This window comes from Nannobrachium achirus (assembly GCF_963921795.1).
Source record: "Nannobrachium achirus genome assembly, chromosome: 6".
In the NCBI taxonomy this organism is placed as follows: domain Eukaryota; kingdom Metazoa; phylum Chordata; class Actinopteri; order Myctophiformes; family Myctophidae; genus Nannobrachium; species Nannobrachium achirus.
The window spans coordinates 27,807,059-27,833,227 of record NC_137815.1 but is presented as its reverse complement, the minus strand read 5'-3'; the positions used below and the strand labels follow the sequence as shown (position 1 = coordinate 27,833,227).

General features: G+C 42.0%; 1 protein-coding gene across 1 annotated transcript in view; it reads right to left on the bottom strand.

Annotated features, from left to right (window-relative positions):
• The window catches only part of LOC308287424 (macrophage-stimulating protein receptor-like), a 46,479-nt gene extending 20,696 nt beyond the window's left edge, over positions 1-25,783 (bottom strand). Inside the window, exons 1-10 of the mRNA XM_080728595.1 lie at positions 25,702-25,783; positions 19,313-20,592; positions 9,654-9,830; positions 7,873-7,992; positions 6,783-6,953; positions 6,352-6,515; positions 4,975-5,110; positions 3,398-3,534; positions 2,722-2,892; positions 1,888-1,981 (exon numbers count right to left, since the gene is read on the bottom strand). Of these exons, the coding sequence (XP_080584721.1) occupies positions 1,888-1,981; positions 2,722-2,892; positions 3,398-3,534; positions 4,975-5,110; positions 6,352-6,515; positions 6,783-6,953; positions 7,873-7,992; positions 9,654-9,830; positions 19,313-20,509 (2,367 nt within the window). The 5' untranslated portion in view covers positions 20,510-20,592; positions 25,702-25,783. The remainder of the gene's footprint in view (positions 1-1,887; positions 1,982-2,721; positions 2,893-3,397; positions 3,535-4,974; positions 5,111-6,351; positions 6,516-6,782; positions 6,954-7,872; positions 7,993-9,653; positions 9,831-19,312; positions 20,593-25,701) is intronic.
• Positions 25,784-26,169: the final 386 nt, after the last annotated feature.

The window sequence follows — 26,169 nt, the reverse complement described above, 5'->3', positions numbered from 1 at the left end:
TTCTAGCGCCACCAGGAGGCCGATGTTTGCAAAACACATTTCTGTAAACTACTCCTACAGATTTTGTCCACAAATCATGCAAATCGGTACACAGTATCTCTAAAGTCATGTGATCAACATAAATCTGTCCAATTTTCCATATTCCATCCTGATTGGCTATAATTGGCTTCCAAAGTTTACAGGATTGCTTTGTTTTGAACAAAATGCCTCAAATTATGAACACAGCGTAATCTTGATGAAATTGGCCGTGCGTGTTCCCACTAGGCAGAGGAAGAAATCCCACTTAAAATGTCTCAAATCAGCCTCATGGTGGAGCTATAACAGGCAAATTTGTATTTTTACCTTTAACTCCACCGAACCGATCAGTGCCTGCCCTGCATTTTTCACATTTGCCTTTTATAGCGCCATCAGGAGGCCAACTTATGTAAAACACATTCTTTGCTATTACTCCATCAGCTTTTCTCCAACAATCACGCAAATCAGTACACACACAGCATCTCTAGTCATGTGATCAAGACCGATCTGTCCGATATTTCATATTCCATCCTAAATATTGGCTTCCAAAGTTTCCAGGATTGCTCAGTTTTAAATGCCTCAAATCATGAACGCAGCTTTCGATTACCGTGACATTTGCCACACATATTCCCACTAGGTCAAGGAACAAATGCCACCCTTTTCACATTGGCCTGTTATAGCGCCACCAGCAGGTAGACCTTTGCAAAACGCATTTTTGGAACACAATGCCTCAAATCATTGCCGTGAAAGGCCTAAGATTAGCGAAGAAGACATGCCACCCTTTTCACATTGGCCTATTATAGCGCCACCAGGGCGCCTGACCTGGTGGAGACCTGTACTCGGAAGAGCACTGCTTCTAGTTATTATTATTGGAGCTGTGTGGAACACAGCAGCTCCGCTATAGGCAGCAATGTGTGTCCAGTCTCACAAGTGAGAACTGTCCCGTTGAGTTTGAACAGGATCTGCACATGCGCAGCAGTTACACAACATTTCGGTACCTATCGAATTGAGTTCCCCTCCGCCCGGATGCATGGAGAATGACGTGCGAAATCGCGATGCGAAATCCCACGATTAGCGAATCGCAAAGGCCACGGTTTCTCTGCGAAGTAGACTTCCCAAGCAATATGGAGACGTTTTAATTTTTGAAATCCCTTCATAATTGACTAAGGAATGATCAAATCAAACTGTGGTGACTTTCTTTGCTTCCGAGCATCCACACCTCTGAAAGTGAAAGTGAATTTGGCACAGTGGCCACTGTGCAGGACTCTGCCAGTGCGTGGGAACTAGAGGTGCTGCAGGTGTTCCAGCACCCCATGGGGAAGGGGAAGTTTTCATTTTTTTATTTAAATAAGAAAAGAACAAATCAAACATAGCAAAAATACGTTGCCTGTTGTTGTCGTTTTTAATTTATTCATTTATATATATATTTGTATTTATATATATATATTTCCATTATAAAATGGATTAAAAAATTATAAAAAATATTAGGCCTATTATTTTTCAAACATAGCAAAAATACGTTGCCTGTTGTTGTCGTTTTTTATTTATTAATTTATATATATATATATTTTATATATATATATATATATATATATTTCCATTATAAAATGGATTAAAAAATGGTAAAAAATATTAGGCCTATTATTTTTTCGCGGGCGCGAGCGGGCCCCCATGGGCCCAGAAACGGCTCTGCACACACACACACACACACACACACACACACACACACACACACACACACACACACACACACACACACACAGCTCCACTTCGAACCGAGGTTTGATTTTTATTTAATATTTGCAAAATTGGCCGATCTACAAGCTTGCAATATGGCACATTGTGAGCTTGAAGATTTTTTAAATAGCATACCTCAGATTGATTGGTGGGATTGATGGATGTGTATTTGACCACAGTTTGGTGCACTGAGTCTAGGTTTCTGCCTTCAATCGTCAGTCTGGAGCCACTTTATGAGAGAATAACAAGACTTCAAGTTATGTCCAAAAAGGTTCATTTTAACCTATAATGTTATAGTTCACTTATCAGGCCAACAAAACAATGAATTTAACTTGACAGTTGTACTCTTGTCTTCCATGGAGTTATTATGATGTAACTAAGCAGCAATGTTATGCTTAATGCCTTGGATGGTATAGCACCTTACTAATCTCACAACAACACTGTAATTAATATCTGTTCCTGACAACACGACCAAACTCTCAAAGGTCATTTTAAGTTTTACCAACCAGATAAATGAACTTTCAAATAAGAATTATAGTAACTCTGTTTGCAGGCAATAGTTTATTTTGAATGCAATGGAAATCATTCTTTAATCAATTATCTTTGGCGAGGGACAGTGGTTTTAGAACAGTGGTTCTCGAACCTTTTAGCTTGAGACCCAAAAGACTCTTTTGGGTATTTCTCTTTTGAAAAGAAAAATGTAATGTTTGCCCGGGACCCAAACTAGTGAAAACAGCAGATCTACAAGCACGCAAAGCGCCGCTTCGCGCCGCATTGTGAGCTTGTCTATTTTCATTATACTTCTAAACATTTTCTAATTTATGGAATTTCTTCGATTTATATTTCATTTATTAATGAAATTACTTCGAAAAATCATTGTATTTCTTTTTTTAATTCATGAACATTTTATCTTTTTGGGCAATGCTTTTTGAAAATGTTTTGAAGCGTTAATAATGAAGGTTGTCCTACCGACTGAAGCTGCAGAGAGGAGAGACACCGGTTATAACAGGGTTCTCTTTGTAGACAAAGGTTTTAGTGTTGACGACTGCAGAGCTGTCGATGAAGACCTCCACCACTTTCTCACCCACAGCTTCCACACGTTGAGAGAGGCACACTATGGAGGATGTATCCCCACCAGAGCTGCACAATGTAGCGTTATAGCATCACAATAAACACATGTGCAATAGTGACAGAGGATAGCTAAAGGCAAACTGCTACAGTCCTGAAACACTTTTACTTATTGAGAGAAAATTAATACTAGCCAGGTTAGCTTTTTTGGAACAGAAACAGTACGGTCCATATGAAAAATTACATGATTATTTTAATGGGGATCATGAAACCCTTTTGCAGTTTGTTTTCCGGTTCAGGTTAAGAACTACAGCAGGGTAAAAACATGGCAGGCTGCATAAGGCAGAGAAATGGAATTATTTAAGTCTAGATATATGCAGATCTGCCTATCGGGTATCTGATGAAATGATGTAACCTTTTTATATATTACAATACAAAAACATTGCAATGTAAAAATGTCCTAATACTGTGCAGCCCTAATTCCCTTGAAGCCACATAAAAGATACCACAGAGACCTCACTGTTCCAAAAAAATAATTTTACAGCAACGAAGCAAATGTGTAATTCATACTCTTTACCTTTGAATGTCACAGTCTTTGCCGCCGATGACAACTCTTCTGTTCACCCCCGAATCCAGGTGACTTCCTGTCAGTGTGACCATTGTACCCCCGTTTCTAGGTCCATAGTGAGGATGGATTTGAGTTATTGTAGGCTCCTGAATGGAATGCAGGAGCATACATGCATACATTGATTAGTTTCCTCATCAACCCATGGATAAAGAACACAGGCAGTGTAATATGATGAATGTCACCAGGGGTCATCACCATGCCAGCTTGTGATGAACATTTTGATGAGATCTATTTAGCCACTGCCTTTTCGTCTTATTTTAGACCCCTAATTCAAATGATGCAAAGACAATAAGCCAATCATTTAATATGTATATAAAAATGGTTGAAATATCAGTTCCTTAGTTAATTTATTTTTCTCAGTTCTCTGTCTGCTGGAAATGTCTCATCAAAATGATGTGTGGTTAGTCTGCAAGTTCTCTTTCTTCACCATCACTGAGCAGTTCTTGCTGATGAGACAAATACTTAATGATGATAGGGCTCTACCCAGTTCCATGCATGGTACACCAATACATATGGCTTAGATTTCACTTCATTATTATTTCTTTTTCTCAGTCCTCTGTCTGCTGGAAAGGTCTAGTAATAGTCAAATGATTTGTGGTTGGTCAGAAAGAGTCTTTTTTCCCATTTTTCACCCAGTGCCAATTATCTAATGTAATCCTGGGTGCTACACTCCCTCTGCCAACCTGGGGAGAGCAACAGACTGACCTCATGCTTCCTTCTATGCATTAGTGAGTAGTCCAAGCCCGTTCTTTTCCCCTGACGGGAGAGATTCCCTGGCTGGACATAGCGCGTGGAAGGAACACGTTATTCCAACCAGTTCCTTTCCCCTCCATCAGGCGCCCAGCTGAACAGGGGGAGGCAAGAGTCTTTCTAAGTTCCATTTCTTCACTATCACAGCGTCGTTATTGCAATTGATTTTCCCCTTCAAAAATAATTTGTTGTATACTATGCCTTTTGCCTCATCATGACGCCTCTTCCCAAACTCATTCAACTGATGTCTTGTCTCATTTGTTGTGGTTGAAAGATAGTAATAGCTTAATAAACAGGTAACACACCTGTACCATTGATATGCTGCCAGGGTCAATCCTGTGTTCATTCACACTTGTGGTTTCCGTTAAGGTGAACAAGTATGTGTTGATGAGAAAGTCTTAGACCATGCGTACTTTGCGTAGGTGTTGTGTGATGTAAGGTGTACTAGTGTAACAACTATTAACAAACTTCAAGCTGTCTTGTCTTGCATCCTCAACTGACCAACACAACATATTAATGAGCATGTCGTCCCAACACTTTACTACCAGTCCCCAAAATTGCATTCAAAGATATATATATATATATATACTGTATATATATATATATATATATATATATATATATATATATATATATATATATATATATATATAGATAGATGATGTACACATTATAACCACAATACAAAATACGCCACGGACATATTTGTCCGTTTAAAGACATGTTGATGACCCCTGAATGTCACACAAGCGCATAAGAAAAGAGCTCATCTTCACCACAAATAAGAAGCCTTGCAGGTGGGCTTGTCCTTGGATGGAATAGTGGTGGTCTGTCTTCTCTTCACGCACTTCCACAGTGATGTTGAGAGGATGCGTCGGTGCTTCTTCCTGCCGCTGAATCTTACACACTAACCTACAGAGTATGGGTCACATTCAGATGTTTTATTTGTCACAAGCGTGCAGTGGAATTGTGGTGTGGCAGACTCTACCACGCTGTGCTAACAATGTACCGTACAACATACAGTATAAGTAGTTGATAAAAGTTATAATACAGAAGTAAGTAGGGCCGGTAAATTAACACCTTCTAAGCCAAGGGGAGCCCCTTAATGTTAAAACCGTACTATATCGCACATCCCCCCAGGGACTCTCAGCCACGTCGCACATTCCCGGACTTTGTCTTTAAAACCGGAATAAAAGCTTTTGATCCGAAAATCGGCGATCGTCTAACCTTCCCTAGTCACCACTCGTGCACTGATGGCTCATGCAGACCGTGCATGAAGCAGAGGTGACGTCAGCGCCTCTCCTTCTCCAAGGCACCTTCCACCCATCCGTTTACTGTCTACACACTCGAGCTCCTCCTGCAGCCATGCTTGGGGCTATGCTAGCGAAACTTTTCAGGTCTGTTCTTCAGTCACACATGGACTATTTGCGGGGACATTTACGTGAAAGGATCGCGCACGCGAAACGCACGGGGACATCGACGATCGGCCAAAACCCCCATTCTATCCCAACGGAGATCGAGAAAATCATGGTGAGTTACTGGCCTGGGGGGAAAAAAAAAAGAAAAAACAGCGGCGCTGTTCAAGATGGAGGGGCTGCGGGGTCATGTTTATAAACATAATATTATGTCTCAGATCACAATACAATAATAGAAATTTCACGGCTAATCTACCAACCCCCATTCTATTTCGGACTGCAACGTGTTAATATTCAAATCTCGAATAGTCCTAGAATATGGGGGAATTATGTATATTTGAATATAAAAATGTATATTCGATTTATTTTTCCAATGTATCAAGTTATAAAAACAAACAAAATATAATATTTTAATAAACAATGTAAAAATAATAATTATTAATAATAATAATATTTTAATATATTCGATATTAGGGCCAATTTTTGGACCAATATTCAAATGTAATTTATGAGGAATGTTAACAGCCCTAGAAGTAATAAGTAGTACGAGAATTTAGTAAAAATACACAGACATAATGAATGACCATACTAGCATATCAATGTAGGCCTAGAATTTGGAATTGGACCTTCCCTGGGTTACAAAGGTAGGATAGGATGTGCACAATGCGCTAATTGCACTATGAACTTGTAGAGCAGAAAAAGAATTACAATGTGTGTGTGTTTGTGTTTGTTCCTCACTGTTCACTGTTGCTCTTCACAGGGAGGACAGCACAGGGGGTTTGTCCCACTCTCACCACGTGGGTTTTGTCGTTGATGATGGGCGGGCGTGGCTCAGACTGAAACTCCCAGCCACACAGAGTCAGCTCCGTCTCGCCGTCCACAGGCGCAGTCTTAGGGAAGAACTATACAGACACACCAGCAACCAGTGAGAACAGCGGCCTCATAGCTGATCTCCATATCAACTTTTTACGTTCACTTTGTTGTGTGACAGTTACAAGCAAAAGTTGCAACAAACAGGACAGTTTAACAACATTCGAGTGCATCTTGGGGTCCTATCACGGGTCATCTTGACCCTGCTGTGTAACTGCTCTGCTTTGTACAGGCCTAATTGTTAATGTGTGTTGTACCGTGGTTGCCACGACAACAGCGATACGATACATGTGTCGTACCTCTCTGAGCACAGGAGAGCAGGTCTGGTTAGTCCACGGCGACGTACACTCATGTTGCCTGGAGCAGCCACCTGCACACCAGCCACACTTCATGAAGCGCGGGGCCTTCAGACAGCTGTAACAAGTCAGGAAGTGTGCACATCCAGGACCTTCCGGAGGCACGCTGTACATCTGGTGGAGGGACAGAAAGCCAAGGAGAGAAACGGGCAAAAGGAAATTGAAGGGAAATCATTGTTTCTACACTAAAGACAAAACAAAATAAACAAAACAAAAATACCATCTAACTTAACCTAAAAGAAAAGACTGACTTTGAACATCTTGGTTGCAGCATTCTCTTTATCTCGGAATCTAATTTCAGAACGCCAAGAAGACAGGGAGCCACTCTTTTTCACGGCGACACTGGGCCTTGACAATAGGCCGCGGTTAGGATCTTAGTTTTGCGACCGAATAAAATCGTCAGATTACACAACATGCACACGTACGTGGCTTCCCGGGGCTCTTCAAAATAAAGCGTAAGTGAACGGCGGCTCTCTACAACACATAGAATTTTCAAAACAATGGCAGCCCACGTGTTAATAAAGTATTCAATCGGCCAGGCACCTTTAGGCTCAGGGTAGCCAGACAGCGTGTTGCGGGTTTGAGTCCTGATCCCAACCTTTGCTGAATGTTACTCCCCATCTCTCTCCCCTTTTTCCTGTCAACCTACTGCCTATATATAGACAGTATTCAATGGATCGATCAAGAATCCTCAGAAATGTAGACAAGCTGTCAACTGTCCAGCTGTTATAGTTGGGAGAGTGTTTTCTGCTGGTGTTTCAGTCCGAGTGTATCAAAGGGTGCGTTCGGAAATGCGCACCGGGTCTGGTTAGGGTTAGTTTTAGGCATAGTTTTACTGAGGTTAGGGTTAGGGTTAGGGTTGGGTTTAGGCATAGTTTTACTGAGGTTAGGGTTAGGATTAGGGTTGGGTTTAGGCACTCACTACACTGAGCACAAACCCGGTGCGCATTTCCGAACGCACCCTTTGATACACTCAGACTGAAACACCAGCAGAAAACACTATCCTGTTATAGTTGCTATTGAATAAAAGCACCTTATTTCCAGCCACAAAGAGGAGAGATGTCTCTGAACGCACGGCTGCAACCCTGCTCACCGGGGCCTCTCCCAGGGAATAGTTGGCAAAAATGGTAATGCGGGAGAGAGAAAGAATGACCTGCACAAGAAGAACAGAAAGGAACATTCATATGTTTTTATTCTGCTAAAAGACAATGGTGGACCTAAAAGAACATGGATATTAAATCAATAACACGACTTTGGAAATAACATTCATTATTAAAGTGATGTTGAGCTTTGGTAGAACATCCAGCCACAGCCACAACACCAGAGGGAGCGTAAACAACTGGTAACACCCAAAAACACACATGGGTTAATACTCCTTCTAAAGCAGGGGTTCCCAAACTTTTTTGTCTCGGGGAACACCATAAATATTTTTTTAATCCGAGGCACCCGTCCCCTACATTATAATTTTCACTCCCAGCACCTTATATTTATAGCATATCGTCGTTGTCAGGTGGAAACCTTGCATGTCCAAAACCGTTTTGTATTTATCATCTATAAAATGTACTAAACTAGTGAAAACAGCAGATCTACAAGCACACAACGCCTTGCATCGCGAGGCGTTGTGTGCTTGTAGATCTGCTGTTTTCACTAGTTTTGTGCGACAGACGTTTCTGCCTGATAGTAATGATATTTTAGTGATTATGTTGTGAGGAAAACGTTGAGATAATAGCCATTTTGGTTAGAACTGACCCCAACTTTGTACTTCAAGTTTAGAATGAGACTAAATATTTTTTCAAGTGTCCAAATGAATTCCAAACATTATCAAATGATCTTGCGGCACCCCTGGACTGCCGTCGCGGCACCCCAGGGTGCCCCGTCACCCACTTTGAAAACCCCTGTTCTAAAGCACTGCCACCGAACTGCGGAATGCCCTGATTCCATCCTTTTTCCATCCTGGTTCATTGGCTTCCTTTAAACAGCCCTGAAAATTCACCTTTTAGGAGGCCAAAAGGGGAGTTAATTATCACGTCTCCCTTAGACAGACAATTTGAGATAATCACAATTATCTTTACATAATCATCAGAATCTTTTCCATGTTGAAAAATGTTCATACATTTTCAAATATAAAAAAAATATCTACAAGCTTACAACGCGTCATGAATTGACACATTCTAAGCTTGTAGATCAGCTATTTACGCATTTTTAAGTATGACATTATTAAATAATATGTCAGTAATTTATTTGTATATAAGTTATTTGTCATATCTGCCCTGTGCAATTACGAAACCTAAACAGAAATTACGTTTTATTCATATCAATTCGTTTCATTGTCCAATGCCAAAAACACGTGTGACAATTAACGTCAACTCAAATGTGTAATGGTGACACCCCCCTAGGGGTGGGCGATATGGAAAAATACAATATCACGATATTTTTCCAAGTTGTATCACGATACACGATTTTATCACGATTCTTTTTCATGTTGGTTTTATTATTTATTTTTCAAGTTATTTGACAAAAACAAGACTCTCTGGGTTCCTTTTGGGAGGTCTAAATTGAACTTTACAAGTATGTAACTCTGACAGTATACAAATGACATTTTAAAGTTTGAGAACTACTGATTTAAACCAAAATGCTGGTTTAAATTGAATTCTGCAATGAATCTCTGTATTAACGATTAAACAGGATTTTTTTTACAAGGCTCCATCAATTGTATCACGATATATACGATATCTCTGAAAAGGCATATTGTGGAGACATTGTATCGTCTTAACGATAATTATCACCATATCGCCCACCCCTACACCCCCCTACCTGCAGGATCCTGCCGTCGGAGGTGCCCAGGTGTGCCAGGGTGTCGGGGCCCAGGGTGGTGACCAGGACGGAGGTGAACAGAACGTCTGTCATCTTCTTGTTGAACAGGTCCACTCTGTGGCAGGGCTTGGACACCAGGGTGGCTTTGATCCTGCACGTGCTGTTGGTGTCCGGACTCTGTGCAACAACACCAGAAAAACACACACACATCCCCTTCTTAGCAGTGGTGGAAATAGTATATCTTTTTTTACTTATAGATATAGATAGATAGATAGATAGATAGATAGATAGATAGATAGATAGATAGATAGATAGATACCTTTATTATCCCAAGGGGGAAATTCAGTTGTCCCGTTGTAGCACAGCAGTAGGAAAAGATAGATAAAAGTAAAAAATCGAACCTCTGTTCGAAGTGGAGCTGTGTGTGTGTGTGTGTGTGTGTGTGTGTGTGTGTGTGTGTGTGTGTGTGTGTGTGTGTGTATTGCAGTTGAAAACAGCGCCCCTCCCTTAACATGTGTGGTCATAAAAGGTACTACACCACAGGCTTGAGGCTACATACAGACAGACCCACATACAAACATACATACCTACACACACGGCCACGTATAGGGAGCTTGTGTTCCACACAGCTCCAAAAACAAGAGCAGTACAAAAGGACAACTCTATTTTAGTTTGGTTCATATTTTAGATTGTAATTAGAGAAAATAATTCAATTCGATTCAGATTGTTCAGAATTCAGAATACAGATTGTAATTAGAAAAAAGAAAAGACGAGTGTTAAAATGTTTTCATTTTCAAGTGGCTATTTGTCTTTTTAGACACAATAAGCACATTCCCAAGATCCACCGCAATCTTTCATGCGTGTGACTTATGGCTAGAAGTGAAGAAGAAATCGCTGGCTTATTGTGTCTAAAATATTTAGCCACTTGTACGCATGCCCCCACCCACTGAAATCGCTAAAAACGATTGAAAGCAGTAAAATAATACATTTTAACACTCAAAACTCAACGTTGACAATGTTTTTTTCCCCACTACATGGAGGACTTCACAGTATAGTGAAACATTCATAGATACAAAGGATTAATTAAGCAATATTACACGAGAGGGTGTTGGTTATTGTGATTACTGGACCGCCTGCGTTGCCGCAGGAACGAGCCCGAAGGGCGAGTGCCCGTAGGCACTCGTAGGCAGCGAGGGATCGCTTCAGCTATTATTTTTAAGCTGGGCCACCAGCTTCTGTAATCAGGTCATTTTCTTAGACGACCATTGATTACCTCTTCTGGATAGGCTTCCATGGCACATGGTACTGAGCTAAGGGCCAATCGCAGGACAGTACCCCAGGAGCGCCCTCCCAGACAATGGGGGGGAAAGAACTGGGCCAATAGCAGTTACCGCTCCTCCAGGCTATGGGGGAAATTAGCTGTTGGAAAAAGTACTCAAATGTTTTACTTAAGTAAAAGTATCGTAAAAGTATCAATACTGCACTGTAGATGTACTCAGTTATAAGTAAAAGTCCAGAATTCAAAATGTACTTGAGTAAAAGTATGAAAGTATTGTCATCAAAATGTACTGAAAGTAGCAAAAGTACAGATGCGACACGTTGTGAGCTTTGAGTGTAGACAGTAGCGGCCTTTACTATGTTTCAACCGTCAATTGAAACGGGCCGCGGCCGTCAGGGGGGCCTCCGACTGCCGGTCAGTCTAAGTCCAAATCACGGTCAATGCCAATGACAGTCCATCGAAAAACCCCTCTCACATTGGGGCCCCCTTTCTGTAACGCGCTGCCTAATGTCCTGTGGCCAGGGGGGACTCCGACTGCCGGTAAATCTCAGTCCAAATAAATGACACTCAATGCGAACGACCCTCCATCGGAAGCCCCCCTCAATGGGCCCCCCTCTGCACAGCATCGTTCAGCTTGACTTTGGAATACGCAATACGACCCAGGCGTGCGGTTTAGTTGTACAATATATGTACTGTGAATGGATGGACTGTCAAAACAAGTTGTTATTAGTTAGAATACATCACAGATCCTTTCAAACGAGAGGGCACTTGTGAGTAAAGTTAAGTTGTTCAACCACTAATTAACAACAACGCACGCTCATTTTAAGACGACAATAACAAACATGGACGCAACACTGGTCTGTTAGATCCAGTCAGATGAAACACGGTGTTAATCATGGACAGCTGGACACGTTAAAACGTTACCTTGAATGGAATGGAATATATATATATATGAGGAGCAGTCAACTTCCCCAAAAGGCTGTCCTGTCCTATTAAATCAGACGCTGGGACAGCATCCCCACTGCTTGTCTCCACAATATAACTTGTGAGTATCCTAATTTATTACCTTAACATGTCACGCCAATGCGCAAATGGTAATGTGGGTACAGTAATTAATGTACAGTATTTGTGCAAGTTGGCCCTACATTTGTGGATAGCCTATGCATTATGTTCAAACAGTTCAATCCAAAACATAATGCTTATGGTTGTGTTGGGCTGCTTTTATACGGACCTGCCCTGGTTGTCATTAATGCATACAGATATCTATGAAAGGTCTTTTTATTAGATGTCTGGTAGATTTTAATCGTGCCAGGTCATGCTGACTGGCAGTTTAAAATACTAGCGCGATCTCTGGTAGACCTGCCGGTATATCTATACTATAATTTTGCGAATGTCTGAGTGAGTGAGTGAGTGTCTGTCTGTCTGTCTGAGTGAGTGAGTGAGTGAGTGTCTGTCTGTCTGTCTGTCTGTCTGTCTGTCTGAAACAGCGTTTCTCCTCAGTGGCTGGAGCAATTGATCTGAAATCGCATCACCATCAGCAATATGAACACACCTGACATAACTGTGAAGCCCGTTTGTCACTTTCACAAATCGTATGCTGTATAATAGCATTTTTATGGTGTATCTATATCTATTTAGCCTACAGTACCTTTTGTGACCACACATGTTAAGGGAGGGGCGCTGTTGTTCAGGCCATGCACAATCACACACAAACCCACACACACACACACACACACACACGCACACACACACACACACACACGGGGGGGGGGGGGGGGGGGGGGGGTTGTGCAGGCAGGCGGGCGGGCGGGGGGGGGGGGGGGGGGGGGGTTCTGGCCCTGTTACAGATGTTGTCCAAAAATCATGCAGATCGGTACACAGTATCTCTGTAGCCGTTAAATGGAACGGGTATTTCTTACATTGATGCTCCTACATATTAGCATGCAAGCACCAGTTAAAGTTACTTTCCATCCCTCATATACTGTGTGCACAGTGCACATCCCATAACCCACACAATGCACATCATTTCGGAGCTCATATCTTTGAACGGGTAAGGGCTAGTACAGTATATTTTTAGAAAAAGAAAAAAAAAAAAAAAACATTTATTTTTTTCGGGGTTGGGGGGGGGGGGGGGGGGGGGGGGGCCTCCAAATTAGATCTTGAAACGGGCCTCCCAATTCTTGCTTGTAGATCGGCTATTTTCAAACAGCCTAGGTATGAATTAGGGCTAAAGTGGTTTATGTTAGTAATGCCTTTTTAGTATTATGAACAAATGTCCATATCAATGATTCACATTATATTATAAATGGGCAGTGACATACAGAGACTCTTCGTGAATGCAATGTACAGTACACATAATCTGCACTTGCTGCAAACTACCTAGAGTTATAATGTTGTGACATTAAAGTCACAGCTCACTCTTCATGGAAATCCCCAAAACTGACAACATAGAAAAACACACTTTACTGTTTAATGTAGCATCACAGGCCATGCTAGCAACTGTTGCTAAATCATTAGCTTTGTGTGTTGCAAAATGAAGTCACACTTCCATAGATTGTTTATACGAATATATAGGCTACTTAATGTCTACCATTTCACACAATGTACACAAAAGAATAATTGTAACAATGGGAATCCATATGTTAATATATTCAATTCGTTAATTTTGTGTGTGAATGGATGTGTCAGACTACCTTGGAATGTATCAAAGAGATGCCACTTACAGCAATTCACAGCCGTCTACTGCAGATTTCATCCCACAATATAGTCAGTCAGTTATATGTTCACTTTGTCACGCTCATTCAAAGCATTATGGTAACATTGTTAAACGTCCCCGCCTTTTTAACCCAAATGTGACCAGCTTATGTATTGACAATGTGTCAATTCTTGTTTTTATGGTAGTGCTCATTATTCGCACGGGAAGAGAGCTATTTCAACCAATCAATTTGCTTCATTCGGAACTACCAGTCGTATAATTGTCAATAATGTACTGCCATGTTAATACAGGTATAAACACGAGCTCCAGTTGTTTGGGGGGGAGGGGAGGGGGTGCAGGAAGCAGTATTTACAGAGGAAGTGTCCCAGTCTGACGCCTCCAGCCACGAGCAGCCCGTCAGCAGAGAGAGTGCAACCAGGTCATATTATATAGTCACTGTCGGGCGGAAAGCTTGTATGTCCAAAACAGTTGCTTCTTTATAATTACTATTTCAAATAGTGAACAACATATGGGTGGATAACTGCAACATGTATGATGTTTTATGTGCATTTAGGATACAGATGGGCCCCCAATTGATACTCTGTAAACTAAGTCTTCCATTTTAATTTAACTCTGAGAGTGTACAGAATGTACACATTGAACCAAATGGACCTTTGGTTCAATGTGTACGCTCAGAATTACAGACCCTAAGGGTCCATTTAAAGCCCTGGTGGTCCCCGGACCGAGGTTGAGAACCACTGAGCTAGGAGACTGTAGCTCCTCAACTCAGACTATCCTGTGAAGTGAAAACTCAAAGCAGATGTTGGGGATATTTCTCTATCACCACCATGATTTGCACACAGAGTGACAGCGTATGATGTACGAGTGAAGATTCTTGGCATTAGAGAGGCTAGAAAAATGGAACGTGGTTAACCACTTATATGCTTCACCGTAGTCCCACAGGGGTCTAGGCCCCCCTTCTTTTTTCACCTCTACACACCAAAATCTCTTCCCCGAAAATAGCGGATCTACATGTGTTGTGAGCTTGATAGGGACGGGGACGCTATATGGTTTATGTGGATAAGGAAAATGTAATATCTATATGAAATGCAAGGATAAACACAGAGCACTTAGGCGACCTGTCCAAGCATGTTCCTTTACGTTTACCTCATTAATATTGCATACCATTTGATCTTATCTGCACATACAGTAAAGCGCTGTCAGTTTATACATAAGATGTTTTAGTAACTTAAACCCTATAGTCTCATTGCTCTATTAGGAGTGCTGTGTTTCTCACTACACCAAATCTCTTCGCCACAATCTCTTCAACACTCTGTGCGGTTGTAGATCCGCTATTTCCACCGAATGCTGGCCCCAGAAAAGGGAAGCTATGATTCAATTAAGTGTAGACAGTAGACATGCTGAGTGTTATGTGATCATCACAAGAATCATCGATCCGTCACATATTGCTGGTGTTATGGTGCTGAGTCATCGATAACAGCAACAGGGATTTGTTTTTGCCAAATATCAGAATGAAATATTTAACTGGAGGTATTGTTTGGTCAAAACAAAAAGGTTTTGTCAGTTAAAGCTTTATATTGTTATAGAGCATGAGTCAGCAAGTTTGGCCTCGGGACAATTTAATTTTCTAAGCCATTGTATATGGTGCTCCAGAACACAATCAATGACAAATTTAAGACCTGAAACATGCAATAAACCACCTAATATACAATAATATATTGAAATAAAAGTTGAAAATAAAGATGTGTCTGGTATAACCACTGACAGAAACACATGTGGATCAAATGTTACAGTAAGTTGCATACATAAATGCCTGTGGATAATCATTTTATGCAGTCCGCAACCTTGAATGTGGCATTTAAAAAAAAGATTTGTTTTCTTGGAGACAGACATAATCCTTTTTGAACAAGAGCTTTGGTTTTGTTGTTTTAAGCCTCTTCAGAGAGAAAACATACAAGTTTTAGGCGTGTGAAACACAGGTTTGGTTTGTTTTTCAAATTTGAGATGTGTTTCATCCAAAAGTCTAAAGAGGAAAGGTTCAGTGAAAACAGAATATTCAAAGAATGGAAATAGAACTGTGTTCATTCTGCCAGGTTTCATCAATGCACAGCAATTGATGTCCAATTAATTTCCATTGATGTCCAGGGAGACATTATAAATTATTTACAAAATAATTAGCTGGGCCAGGCCAGACATTATCGGCCTACAGGCAGCCCTGCCTACCACTGCTATAAAAGCAGTCTTCCTGTCTCTACAGCTGGTGTGTTGCCAATTTCATCCAATCAGGTGAGAGGTCGCATTAACCAGCTTCAACTCGATAGTGTTTCAGTTTCAATGTTGTCTGCCATTTGTTTGTTTTGGTGTTGTCACCTTCAATTTGACTTGTTTATCTTGTATCCTGTATGACTTATCCAAAATGGTATCCAGACATGAAAATGTATTTTGTCTTTACTAAAGAGCTGGAGCAATGGGGAGACCCCTCTAGACAATGATTAGAATATAGAGATAAACACTTATTTTAACAACAAACACCCCTTTACATTTTCAACTTCACTTTTTTATGCTCTCCCGCACATATTTTATTAACTTGTTGGACCCATTTTCCTGCTCCTTATAGTACTCTTCCCCCTCCTATCTTCTTGTGTATTTTGATGTTTTCCTTTTATGTGCAAAATAAACAAGAATTATCAGCGCTTCCTCTGCGATGCGGCCGTTTCCAGGCACTCCAATAAAATGTGTGAAATGCACAGCCCACTACAGTCTATAACCCCCTCAACACACACACGCACGCACACGCATACATGCACACATGCACACACACACACACACACACACACACACACACACACACACACACACACACGCACGTCACACACACTCCCTGTTTTTATCGTCAGGATTTATAACTCTGGTGTGTTCACCCCCCAGGTGTAGTGAACACATGGCTGTACTTACACACTGGAAGGCAGAGAGATAAAACCACACCTTTCTGTTCTGTGACGCGGCCAACAAAATCATTCAACATGTTGTCCTTAGACTGCAACGATAACGTTATACTGCAGTTTGCACTCTACTCCACTAACACACTACAGGTTCCTAACCTCTTCTTTTACTTCCTTGGAGCCCTCCTTCTTACACCTCACAAAAGGCTGAGAGTCCCCACTTTTCTGTTTGGATGTATGGGCTGTCAAGGCCAGAAAGTAGATTTTTTGCCACTCAGTAGGCGTTCTTGCATAACTTCCGGGTATGATGATGATGTCACACGCATACCCTCTATATTCTATAAAAGTCTTGTGCGTCAAATGGCAAAAATAGCCAAGACTCAAGCTCAAAATGTGGTGATCTTATGTGTTGTGATTGTGAACTTGTAGATAATGTTATTTTAGATATTTTTTGAAGATTTGTTGACTAATTTGGACAATATAATAACCAACATAGGGGTGCCAGGTTGAATGTGATACATTCTAAGCCTAACCCACCCTTTTAACATTGTTATTACTGTGCTTCACAATGTGTTAGCTCTGTTAAAGTTACAGGATAGTATTGTGCATTAGGCTTGTCAGGATACTGGATTTCTAACTTCGATACGATATTTTGAAGAAAATGTCGATACTCGATACCATTTTCGATACCACGCAACCATGGCGATTTTAGTGCAAAAAATAATATTTTTATTTAAAGAAAAATACAGAACTTCTTGAGGTAGATGGTAGTGCACTTTTTAAAGGCCTGCCTTTGATGTTTTCACATTCTAAATACAAATAGGCCTTTAAAATAACTAGGAACTAGAAGCAGTGCTCTTCCGAGCACAGGTCTCCACCAGGCCACACAAATCAGCCTGTTATAGCGCCACCATGAGGCTGATTTAAAAAATGTGGGGCAGAGGTTCTGAATTAGCATCCAGGGAGTGTGTGTGCTCAGTTTGGCAGCGATCGGGCCAACGGCGCCGGAGATTAGCTGGTAACAACCAGGCCACACAAATCGGCCTGTTATAGCGCCACCATGAGGCTGATTTGAAAAATGTGGGGCAGAGGTTCTAGATTGGCATCCAGGGAGTGTGTGTGCTCAGTTTGGCAGCGATCGGGCCAACGGTGACTGAGATTAGCTGCTCACAAACTGCGAGGACGCACGGACGCACGCACGCACGGACGGACGGACGGACGCACGGACGCACGCACGGACGGACGGACGGACGGACGGACGGACGGACGGAGGGGAAAACATACTCTCCCTCAGCCTTCGGCTGGTGGAGACAATAAGCCAAAGTAGGAAGGATACACATAAAAGTAACGTTGGTGTAAACCAACGAGAGAGGTAAAAACTGAGTATCGATATTATCGATACTATGGAAAAGTCATATTGAAAATCGATACTATATTCAAAATCGATACTTTTCGATAAATCGATATTTTTGAAAACACTATTGTGCATTACAAGGTCATTAAACACAGCAACTTGTGATTTAAATGTTGGGCTACCTCCAAACAGGTAAACCTCCCCCCTCCCAATCAATCCAGGTTCAAGGTTTCTAGCACAAACCAGAGTTACAGAACATACGTCCAAAAGTATTTAGGATTATTGGAAGCAAATGGATGCAATCGACTTTATCCAGGGAGATAATCAGTGAGTCTAAACTCATATCTTCAATTATAATTTGGAGACAAGGAATGTAAACAGTTCCCACCCTTTTTTCTTTTTCTTTTTTAAAGAAGGCATTCATCAATGGTTGATGCCTGAAACTCAACGGAGTGGAAAACTGGTGTGGCAATGTTCAGGTCTCATGTGACTCATCAGACGCTCCCTTTCACACACACGCACCTGGTTTCATGCACACTGTTGCCAGGCACACGCTGAACTCAGTCTAACTGGACACTTTTATACGATGCCATCGCCTCTGATCACAAGTGGCTTTAGTTAGTTATACTACCGTATGTTTGTCTTGGTGGTTCGCTTCCTGTCTGGGCCAGGAAGGACCTTTGAACTCTACTCTGAACATGATGACAGCCCGGTATCAAAATAAGAGGAACTTATGTCTAGGTTTACATAATTGTTCTATTAAAGTTTATGTTTATTTTTTCGAAAAGATTTCAAGATTTTTCAATTCTTTTAAACATAATATACATACCTGGCTGCTACTGCATATGCTGTCTGTTTTTTGAGCGGTGGTCACACCGTCTCCATAGCGTGGCAGTGTGTGTATCCGTGTCTGTCTGTGTGTCTGTGTGTCTGTCTGTATGTAGCCTCTGGTGTATGTAGCCTGAGTAGTACCCTGGGTGACCAGAGAGGTGCTGTTGAGTCTAGCCTGCCCTGAGCATCAACTGCAATAGCAGTGGCGGCCTGAGTGACATACATGCATGCATGCATGTATGCATGTATATTTGTTTTGCTGTTGCGCAGCCTCCACGACCACCGCTCAGTTCACACGGGTGTGATTTTTTATTATTTGTTTCTGGTTTTATTTTCTCTCCTGCTCTTACTCTACCCTCTCTCTTCTCATGAAAAACTACAAAATGTTGAAGTGTGAACTACAAAAATAATTTGTGATGTGACACTTTGATTCTGATATCTGTCAAAAAAACATCTGCAATGGGTGGACTTGGACTCCCCAAGATCGGGATCAACATCATACCCAAACATCTGTCATCTGGGTTGTGTTCTACTCACTTCATGTGGGCACATCTCACAGGGCTGGAAGAAGTGACACAGTCCCCTGGACAGCTGCTCTGGTCCTTTACTGCAGCAGTCCTCCAGACCCTCATCGATGGCCTTGTTTATATACATCAAGGTAAAGGCGCACAGGGCCGAGTTCCTTTGGGGACGTCCGTCCTCCTCCATCTCCGCGAACACCCCGTACAGCACGGGTTCGTTCTCATCCGCCATCCTCAGATCGTTTGCCAAGTCCCTCCCGGCCCGGCCGAAGTACGCCGCCTGGAGGGCGTTGTACACGGTGTCCTTGTATTCTTCCCTCTGCCTCCGCTTGCGCTTGGGCGCGTAGCGACACTCCAGGACCACTTCCCGGTACATCCACGGCTCCGGGATCTTGACCGGCAGCCGTCCCAGGCGAGTCTGGAACGCCAGGCCGCTCTTGAAGGGATCCTCCTTCTGAAGGGACAGGAAGTAGACATAATCCTCGGTGGAGAAGCTGTAGATGTAGTCGATGGGATAGGACGCCTGCAGAGAGGGGAGCACCGTCAGGCCTTTGGAGACCACATCGAAACCGTCCTCGGTCGAGAGCGGCCTTAGCACCGATATCGACCACCTCGGGTACCTCCGCGCCACGTCCTCATCCACAGAGGCGGCGACGAAGAAAAGCGTTGTGAACCCGTCTTCGACGATGCTGACCCTCGTTCCATTTGGGCTGGCCACGCAGTCGCGACAGTCCGTTGGTGAGTTCACCCCTTTTCGGAACAAACACTTAGGCTGGGGGGGTGAGAAGCCATAATCGAGGATGTAACATAGACCGTGCTGATTACTCCCACAAACATACAGGTAGGGCAGATATCCAGGGTCCAGGAGCAGCACCTTATTGTCCGTGTCCACCGGGTCATTGGGGTCCGCTTCCACGTCGCACACCCCGCACGTGGTGCATTCCGCACTGCCCACGGGGCCCGTGCGCACCTCCCACAGTCTATTCAGGTCACCGTTCACTGCCTCTATAAAATTCTGTGACGCCACATATACCTCCCCTTCGAATGAGTTCACTGCTATGTTCTGTATGGGCGTTTCCGTTTGGAAACTGGGCAGGGAGTAATTCACGCCGAAGTCCTCCAGCCTGCGGGGTTCCACAGGGCACCGTCCTGAAGCAGGGTGTGATTGTATCCACATTAAGCATATTGTCAGTACGGCGGGCCACAGGACCATCTCCACACAACGGTCCACGGGGAGTGTATGTTACCTACAGGAGATGTGTCGCACCAAGCACATTCTGGAGACCAGCAGGATCTCTGTGTGGGAAGAGAGAGAGAAAGACAGAGAGAGAGGAATGTTGAGATTTGACTGGCTGAGTAATAGTTAAGAATTACTCCTGAGTCAGAATACATGAAAGGTCGACCTGAAACAAAGTCGACCCAGACTCGTTTCCCAACGGGTCTGTGGCCTTAAGCTAGATGCAGAATAGACCGAAATCTAATATTTGCTTCTGGGGGTCCCTGGAACAAAATATTTTGTGATAGGGGTCCATCCGTGGAACAAAATATTTTGAGATGGGGTCCGCGGCCAAAAACACATTTTGGGCGTCCTTAACCACTGATAGGCACATTCTAAAAATGTCTTCTAAATCCTAACAGTTTTCCTGAAAAAAACTTATGTTGCTATCATTGTTTCTCAAACTTTGTCATGTCAAGGACCCCCATAATGATATGTATTTGGCCACGGAACCCCATCGCAAAATATTTTGTTCCAGGGACCCCCAGAAGCAAAGATTAGATTTTTGTCTATTCTGCATCTAGCTTAAAGGAGTAGTTCACCCCCAAAATGACTTTTTTTCTATTGATTAGTCATGCCATGGAGACTAGAGTTCAATAATATTTTTTGTTTTTTGTCACATTCCTAAGACAAAAATTTGATTCGAGTAAATTTACCCCCATTGATCCGGATGGTGACCCGTTTCGAAACGGGTCACCATCCGGAACGAATGGGGGTAAATGTATTGTTATCACGTTTTTGTCTTAGGAATGCGACAAAAAACAAAAAATATTATTGAACTCTAGTCTCCATAGCATGACTAATCAATAGAAAAAAAGTCCTTTTGGGGGTGAACTACTCCTTTAAGGCCACAGACCCGTTGGGAAACGAGTTTGGGTCGACTTTGTTTTAGGTTGGCTTTTTCCTGTCACAGCTTTTAGAGTTTACATGCAATGCAAACACTTTAGCTTGTTAAACAGAGGAAAGAGGGAAATAAACGTTGGTGTGTACGTAACCTAAGGCAACAATGTGTTTAAAGCAGAAGAAAAGCACTTGGCTTCTTGTTTGCTTTCTGAGCTTAATTGTGAAAATTATTGGCTGTCTTCGTTTCTGTGTCATTAGTTTCTTTATGTTTTTTTTTGTGTGTTTTTTGTTTTTTGATTCAAGATAGAAACAACAAGTGTTTCTATAGAAGAATATAGCATAGCAGAGATTAGGGAGTAGAGCCTTTAAGTGCTGTGCCTAATAGGAAGACCACAGAGGGAAGATAGTATGCACTGTGGACAAGACATGACATGCTGCATCATGTTGACACTACCAAGACACAGTATCACTCGGTAGTGTACACAGGATGCACATGAACACACTGACTAGTACTACTACAGCAACGACATACTTGATAGACAGTTGACAAATGTACAGTGGTGGAAAAAGTTAAGTACAATTTGTTTTAACTTAAGCAAAAGTATCAATACTGCAATGTAGAAATAAATGAAGTAAAGGTCCGGAATTCAAAATGTACTTTAGTAAAAGTACAAAAGCATCGGTATGGAAATGTACCTAAAGTACCAAACGTAAAAGTACTCATTGTGCAGTAAGTCCCATTTCACAAGTTCAAAATGTATAAAAAATCTTTTGAAAATAGACGATCTACAAGCTCACAATGCAATTGTGAAAAAATTGCACTTTATGAATGAAGGTTGCCGACCCCTGTTCTACAAAGATGTGGAAAGCAAGTGATAATGTCAGATGAGTCATCCTTCAAGTGGACGAATGGCTACACCAAGAGAGCGGTACAGGCCTGAACCCTTGACCCCTACAGTGAGGTGCTTCTGTAATGCTGGGGGGGGGGTTGGATCCACTGGTCTCCTATAACTGAATGACCGGTACATTGATACTTTACAGTACCTTACATTTGTGTCAAATATGTAAATCTTTCCCCTTAAGATACGTTACAATCACGAGAAAAACTTGAGAGAATATCTGTTTCCATTATAGAACAGACTGAAAATATTTTTTATAATTGACCCCAGCATCCCTATTCTGGGGGGACCATTCACCAAAAATAGCCGATCTACAAGCCCACAACGCGTCAGGTTTTGACCGTTGTGAGCTTGTAGATCTGCTATTTTTGTGTCAAACACATATAGGCTGAAAAAGAACGCACAAGTACAGTGCAACTCAGGTCTGTTTGCTAAGCATAAGTGGTTAAAATGATTATTGATCAATTCAAAATATTATCAAAATAACCTTATTCAATTCAATGATTCAATTATTGACTCCTGTCCTGTTCTCTAATTATAATATTGACTCATTCTTGCATTATTTTAAATAGCCTATAAGATGTAGATAGATAGATAGATAGATAGATAGATAGATAGATAGATAGATAGATAAAAGTGGTGTTCTCACTTCTCACTATATGGCACGTTTAGACACACATCAAACATATAATTTTCCGAATGTCTGAGTGAGTGTCTGTCTGTCTGTCTGAAACAGCGTTTCAGTGGCTGGAGCAATTGATCTGAAATCGCATCACCATTAGCATATGAACACACCTGACATAACTATGAAGCCCGTTTGTCACTTTCACAAATCATATGCTGTATATTAGCATTTTCATGGTGTATCTACTATCTATTCTGCATCTAGCATGAGGCATATCTATTCTGCATCTAGCATGAGGCAACATGTTTAACCAGCTGTGTGTGTGTGTGTGTGTGTGTGTGTGTGTGTGTGTGTGTGTGTGTGTGTGTGTGCAGGCAGGCAGGCGGGTGTGTGTGCAGGCGGATGGGCGGGCGGGCGGGCGGGCGGGGGGGGACAGTATCTCTGTAGCCATTAAACGAAACTGGTATTTCTTACATTGATGCTCCTACATATTATCATGCAAGCACCAGTTAAAGTTACTTTCCATCCCTCATATACTGTGTGCACAGTGCACACATCCCATAACCCACACACTGCACATCATTTCGGAGCTCATATCTTTGAACGGGTAAGGGCTAGTAACTTTAATTTGTTCCCCCCCTTTATGACGTGTGTGTGTGTGTGTGTGTGTGTGTGTGTGTGTGTGTGTGTGTGTGTGTGTGCGCGCGTGCGTGCGTGCGCGTGTGTTTTCTAACAGCAAAGTATTTTTTTCACTACTATATTTTGGATTACAAAGTTGCAATGGTATAAATGTTTGCATTGTTTAGAGCTAATATGTTTAAGATCAGCGGTATCAGGTAGAACACAGCACTGTTTAAGATACTACAAAGATATTGCGTTGGCCGGGAATCGAACCCGGGTCAACTGCTTGGAAGGCAGCTATGCTCACCACTATACCACCAACGCTTGCTGATAAACGAACGTGCGCGCATATGCAGACGTCTGTTCAATCTGTTAGCCATCTTATATTTACAATGGGCTTATTGCCGCATCCCACTTCCACGCCCCCTTTACATCCACTTCAATTCATAGGTAGTCGTCTAGGGCGTAAGGAATACCGCCCCTAACCCTATGCCGTCCGCTCATTCGCTAGAGAGCAAGAGAGAGAGAGAGAGAGAGAGAGAGAGAGAGTCTCAGGTTACAAGAGGGAAGGGCGCTGCACAGGGGGAGAGAGAGAGAGAGAGAGAGAGAGAGAGAGAGAGAGAGAGAGAGACTCAATCGCTAGCCGAGAGCCTGTATCTTACAAGAAGTTCGCGGCCCTTCGGGCCACTCACCTCTAGAGTTCACAGCAAGATACTGTCTGTCTGTCTGTCTGTCTGTCTGTCTGTGTGTGTGTGTGTGTGTGTGTGTGTGTGTGTGTGTGTGTTGCTAAAATGAAAACATTGAAATAATGAAAATAAAACATTGGCAGGCCTATTACAGTAACAATAATAACACAATTAGGCCAAAACTTTTTTATATTAAAAAAATTAAAAAAAAAATTAACTTTTTTTTTTAATTTAAAAAAAAAAAAAAAGCGGGCGTGGACTCTAGATGTGAGCGGCCCGAAGGGCCGCGAACCTCTAGTGTGTACACAATTTATGTTGACATGCTGTGTGCATGTCAGTTTGTATCTGTGTAGCAACTTCCTGTATCACCAACGTGTATTAAATCTCTGTTCAAGATGCAACTCTGTCTGATGCATGAATCATGCAACAATACAAAGTAAGAAAAATATTCGTTTTAGAAAGAAAAGGGTGACCTACAGTCCTACACAAACTCCAGGCAAATAATGACTTGTATCATTATTATTATTTCTATTAGGCCTATATAAAATGTACACATAGACTACTAGCCTAGCCTACTAGTACTGCTTATTATTGTAGGCCTATAGTTTGTGTAACTAATAAGTCGGCGAACAGTCTCACAGAAAGTTGAGTGGTGTAAAGTAACTACATTTACTCAGGTAGTCTACTGTAGGCCTACTTACATTTTTGGGGTATTTGCACTTTAGGCTATTTCCAATTTCTAATACTTTTTCTTCTACTCCACTACATCTCAGAGGCAAATATTGTAGCATACTTTTACTCCAGTAGGCCTACAATTATTTGATTAGTTACTTTATGTATTTTGATTATTATTATTATTAAAAAACGCACACACACACACACACACACACACACACACACACACACACACACACACACACATTGTAACCACTTCAGCCTTCGATGCAATTCGGCCAATTTGAAAATAGCAGATCTACAAGCTCACAATGCCTCAATGCCTTGTTTTTTTTTCTTCTTTTCTTTTTTACATTTGAAAACTTGAAATGTGACATTCTGCGTATGAGTAGGCCTACTACTTTTGGTACTTTAAGTACATTTTGATACCAATACTTTTGTAGCCTATACTTTTACTCCAGTAGCCTACATTTTGAATTCCAGACCTTTACTTTTAACAGTAGGCTATTCGTACATTGCAGTATTGATTTACTTTAAAGTTTACATAAAACATGCGAGTAGCCAGGCTACTCGCATGTTTTATGTAAACTTTAAAGTAAATCAGGTAGGCTACTGTAGCCTACCTTTTCAACCAGGCGAACAGTCTCACAGAAAGTTCACAAGTCGTTTACAAATGTGTACATCGCATGATCTTACCGTTTTGATCAATAGCATTCGTATCCAGATGACAAACCAACTCCCCCACGGTGCTGTGTGGTGTCTTGAAGCGGGCACACTCACCTGTGCCGGCTGTGCGTGTGTGTGTGGGCACGGGGCGTAGTCTGCCAGTGCCACTTTGGCACAGATTTACTTTAGTCCTCGGTTCACTCCTGTCTGTCTGTGTCACGCCCCGTCAACGACAAGGAAGCCTGGAAGCTGTTGCGAAATCTACCTTCCTTCACCATTATGAATATATTTCATTCACTCCATGGAGTTGTAGCCTACCCGTCCGTACCAGTGAGTGACTCCCCAGTGTAGAAATGGGAAAAAGTAGGTCTGCTCTGCGCCTGTAGGAAATTTGCCAAATATGCATGGCCTGGAGGAGGACAGTTCAGTCTACTCATGCGTAACCTAGCCGAGATGGTATGAGAGGAATGCCTTGCTTTCTATTGGCCAGACTACCTCCTTTTAAAGTAATAATCAGTGGTGGAAAAGGTAATCCAATCCAATCCTTTGCTTGAGTAAAAGTATCAGTAGTGCAATGTAGAA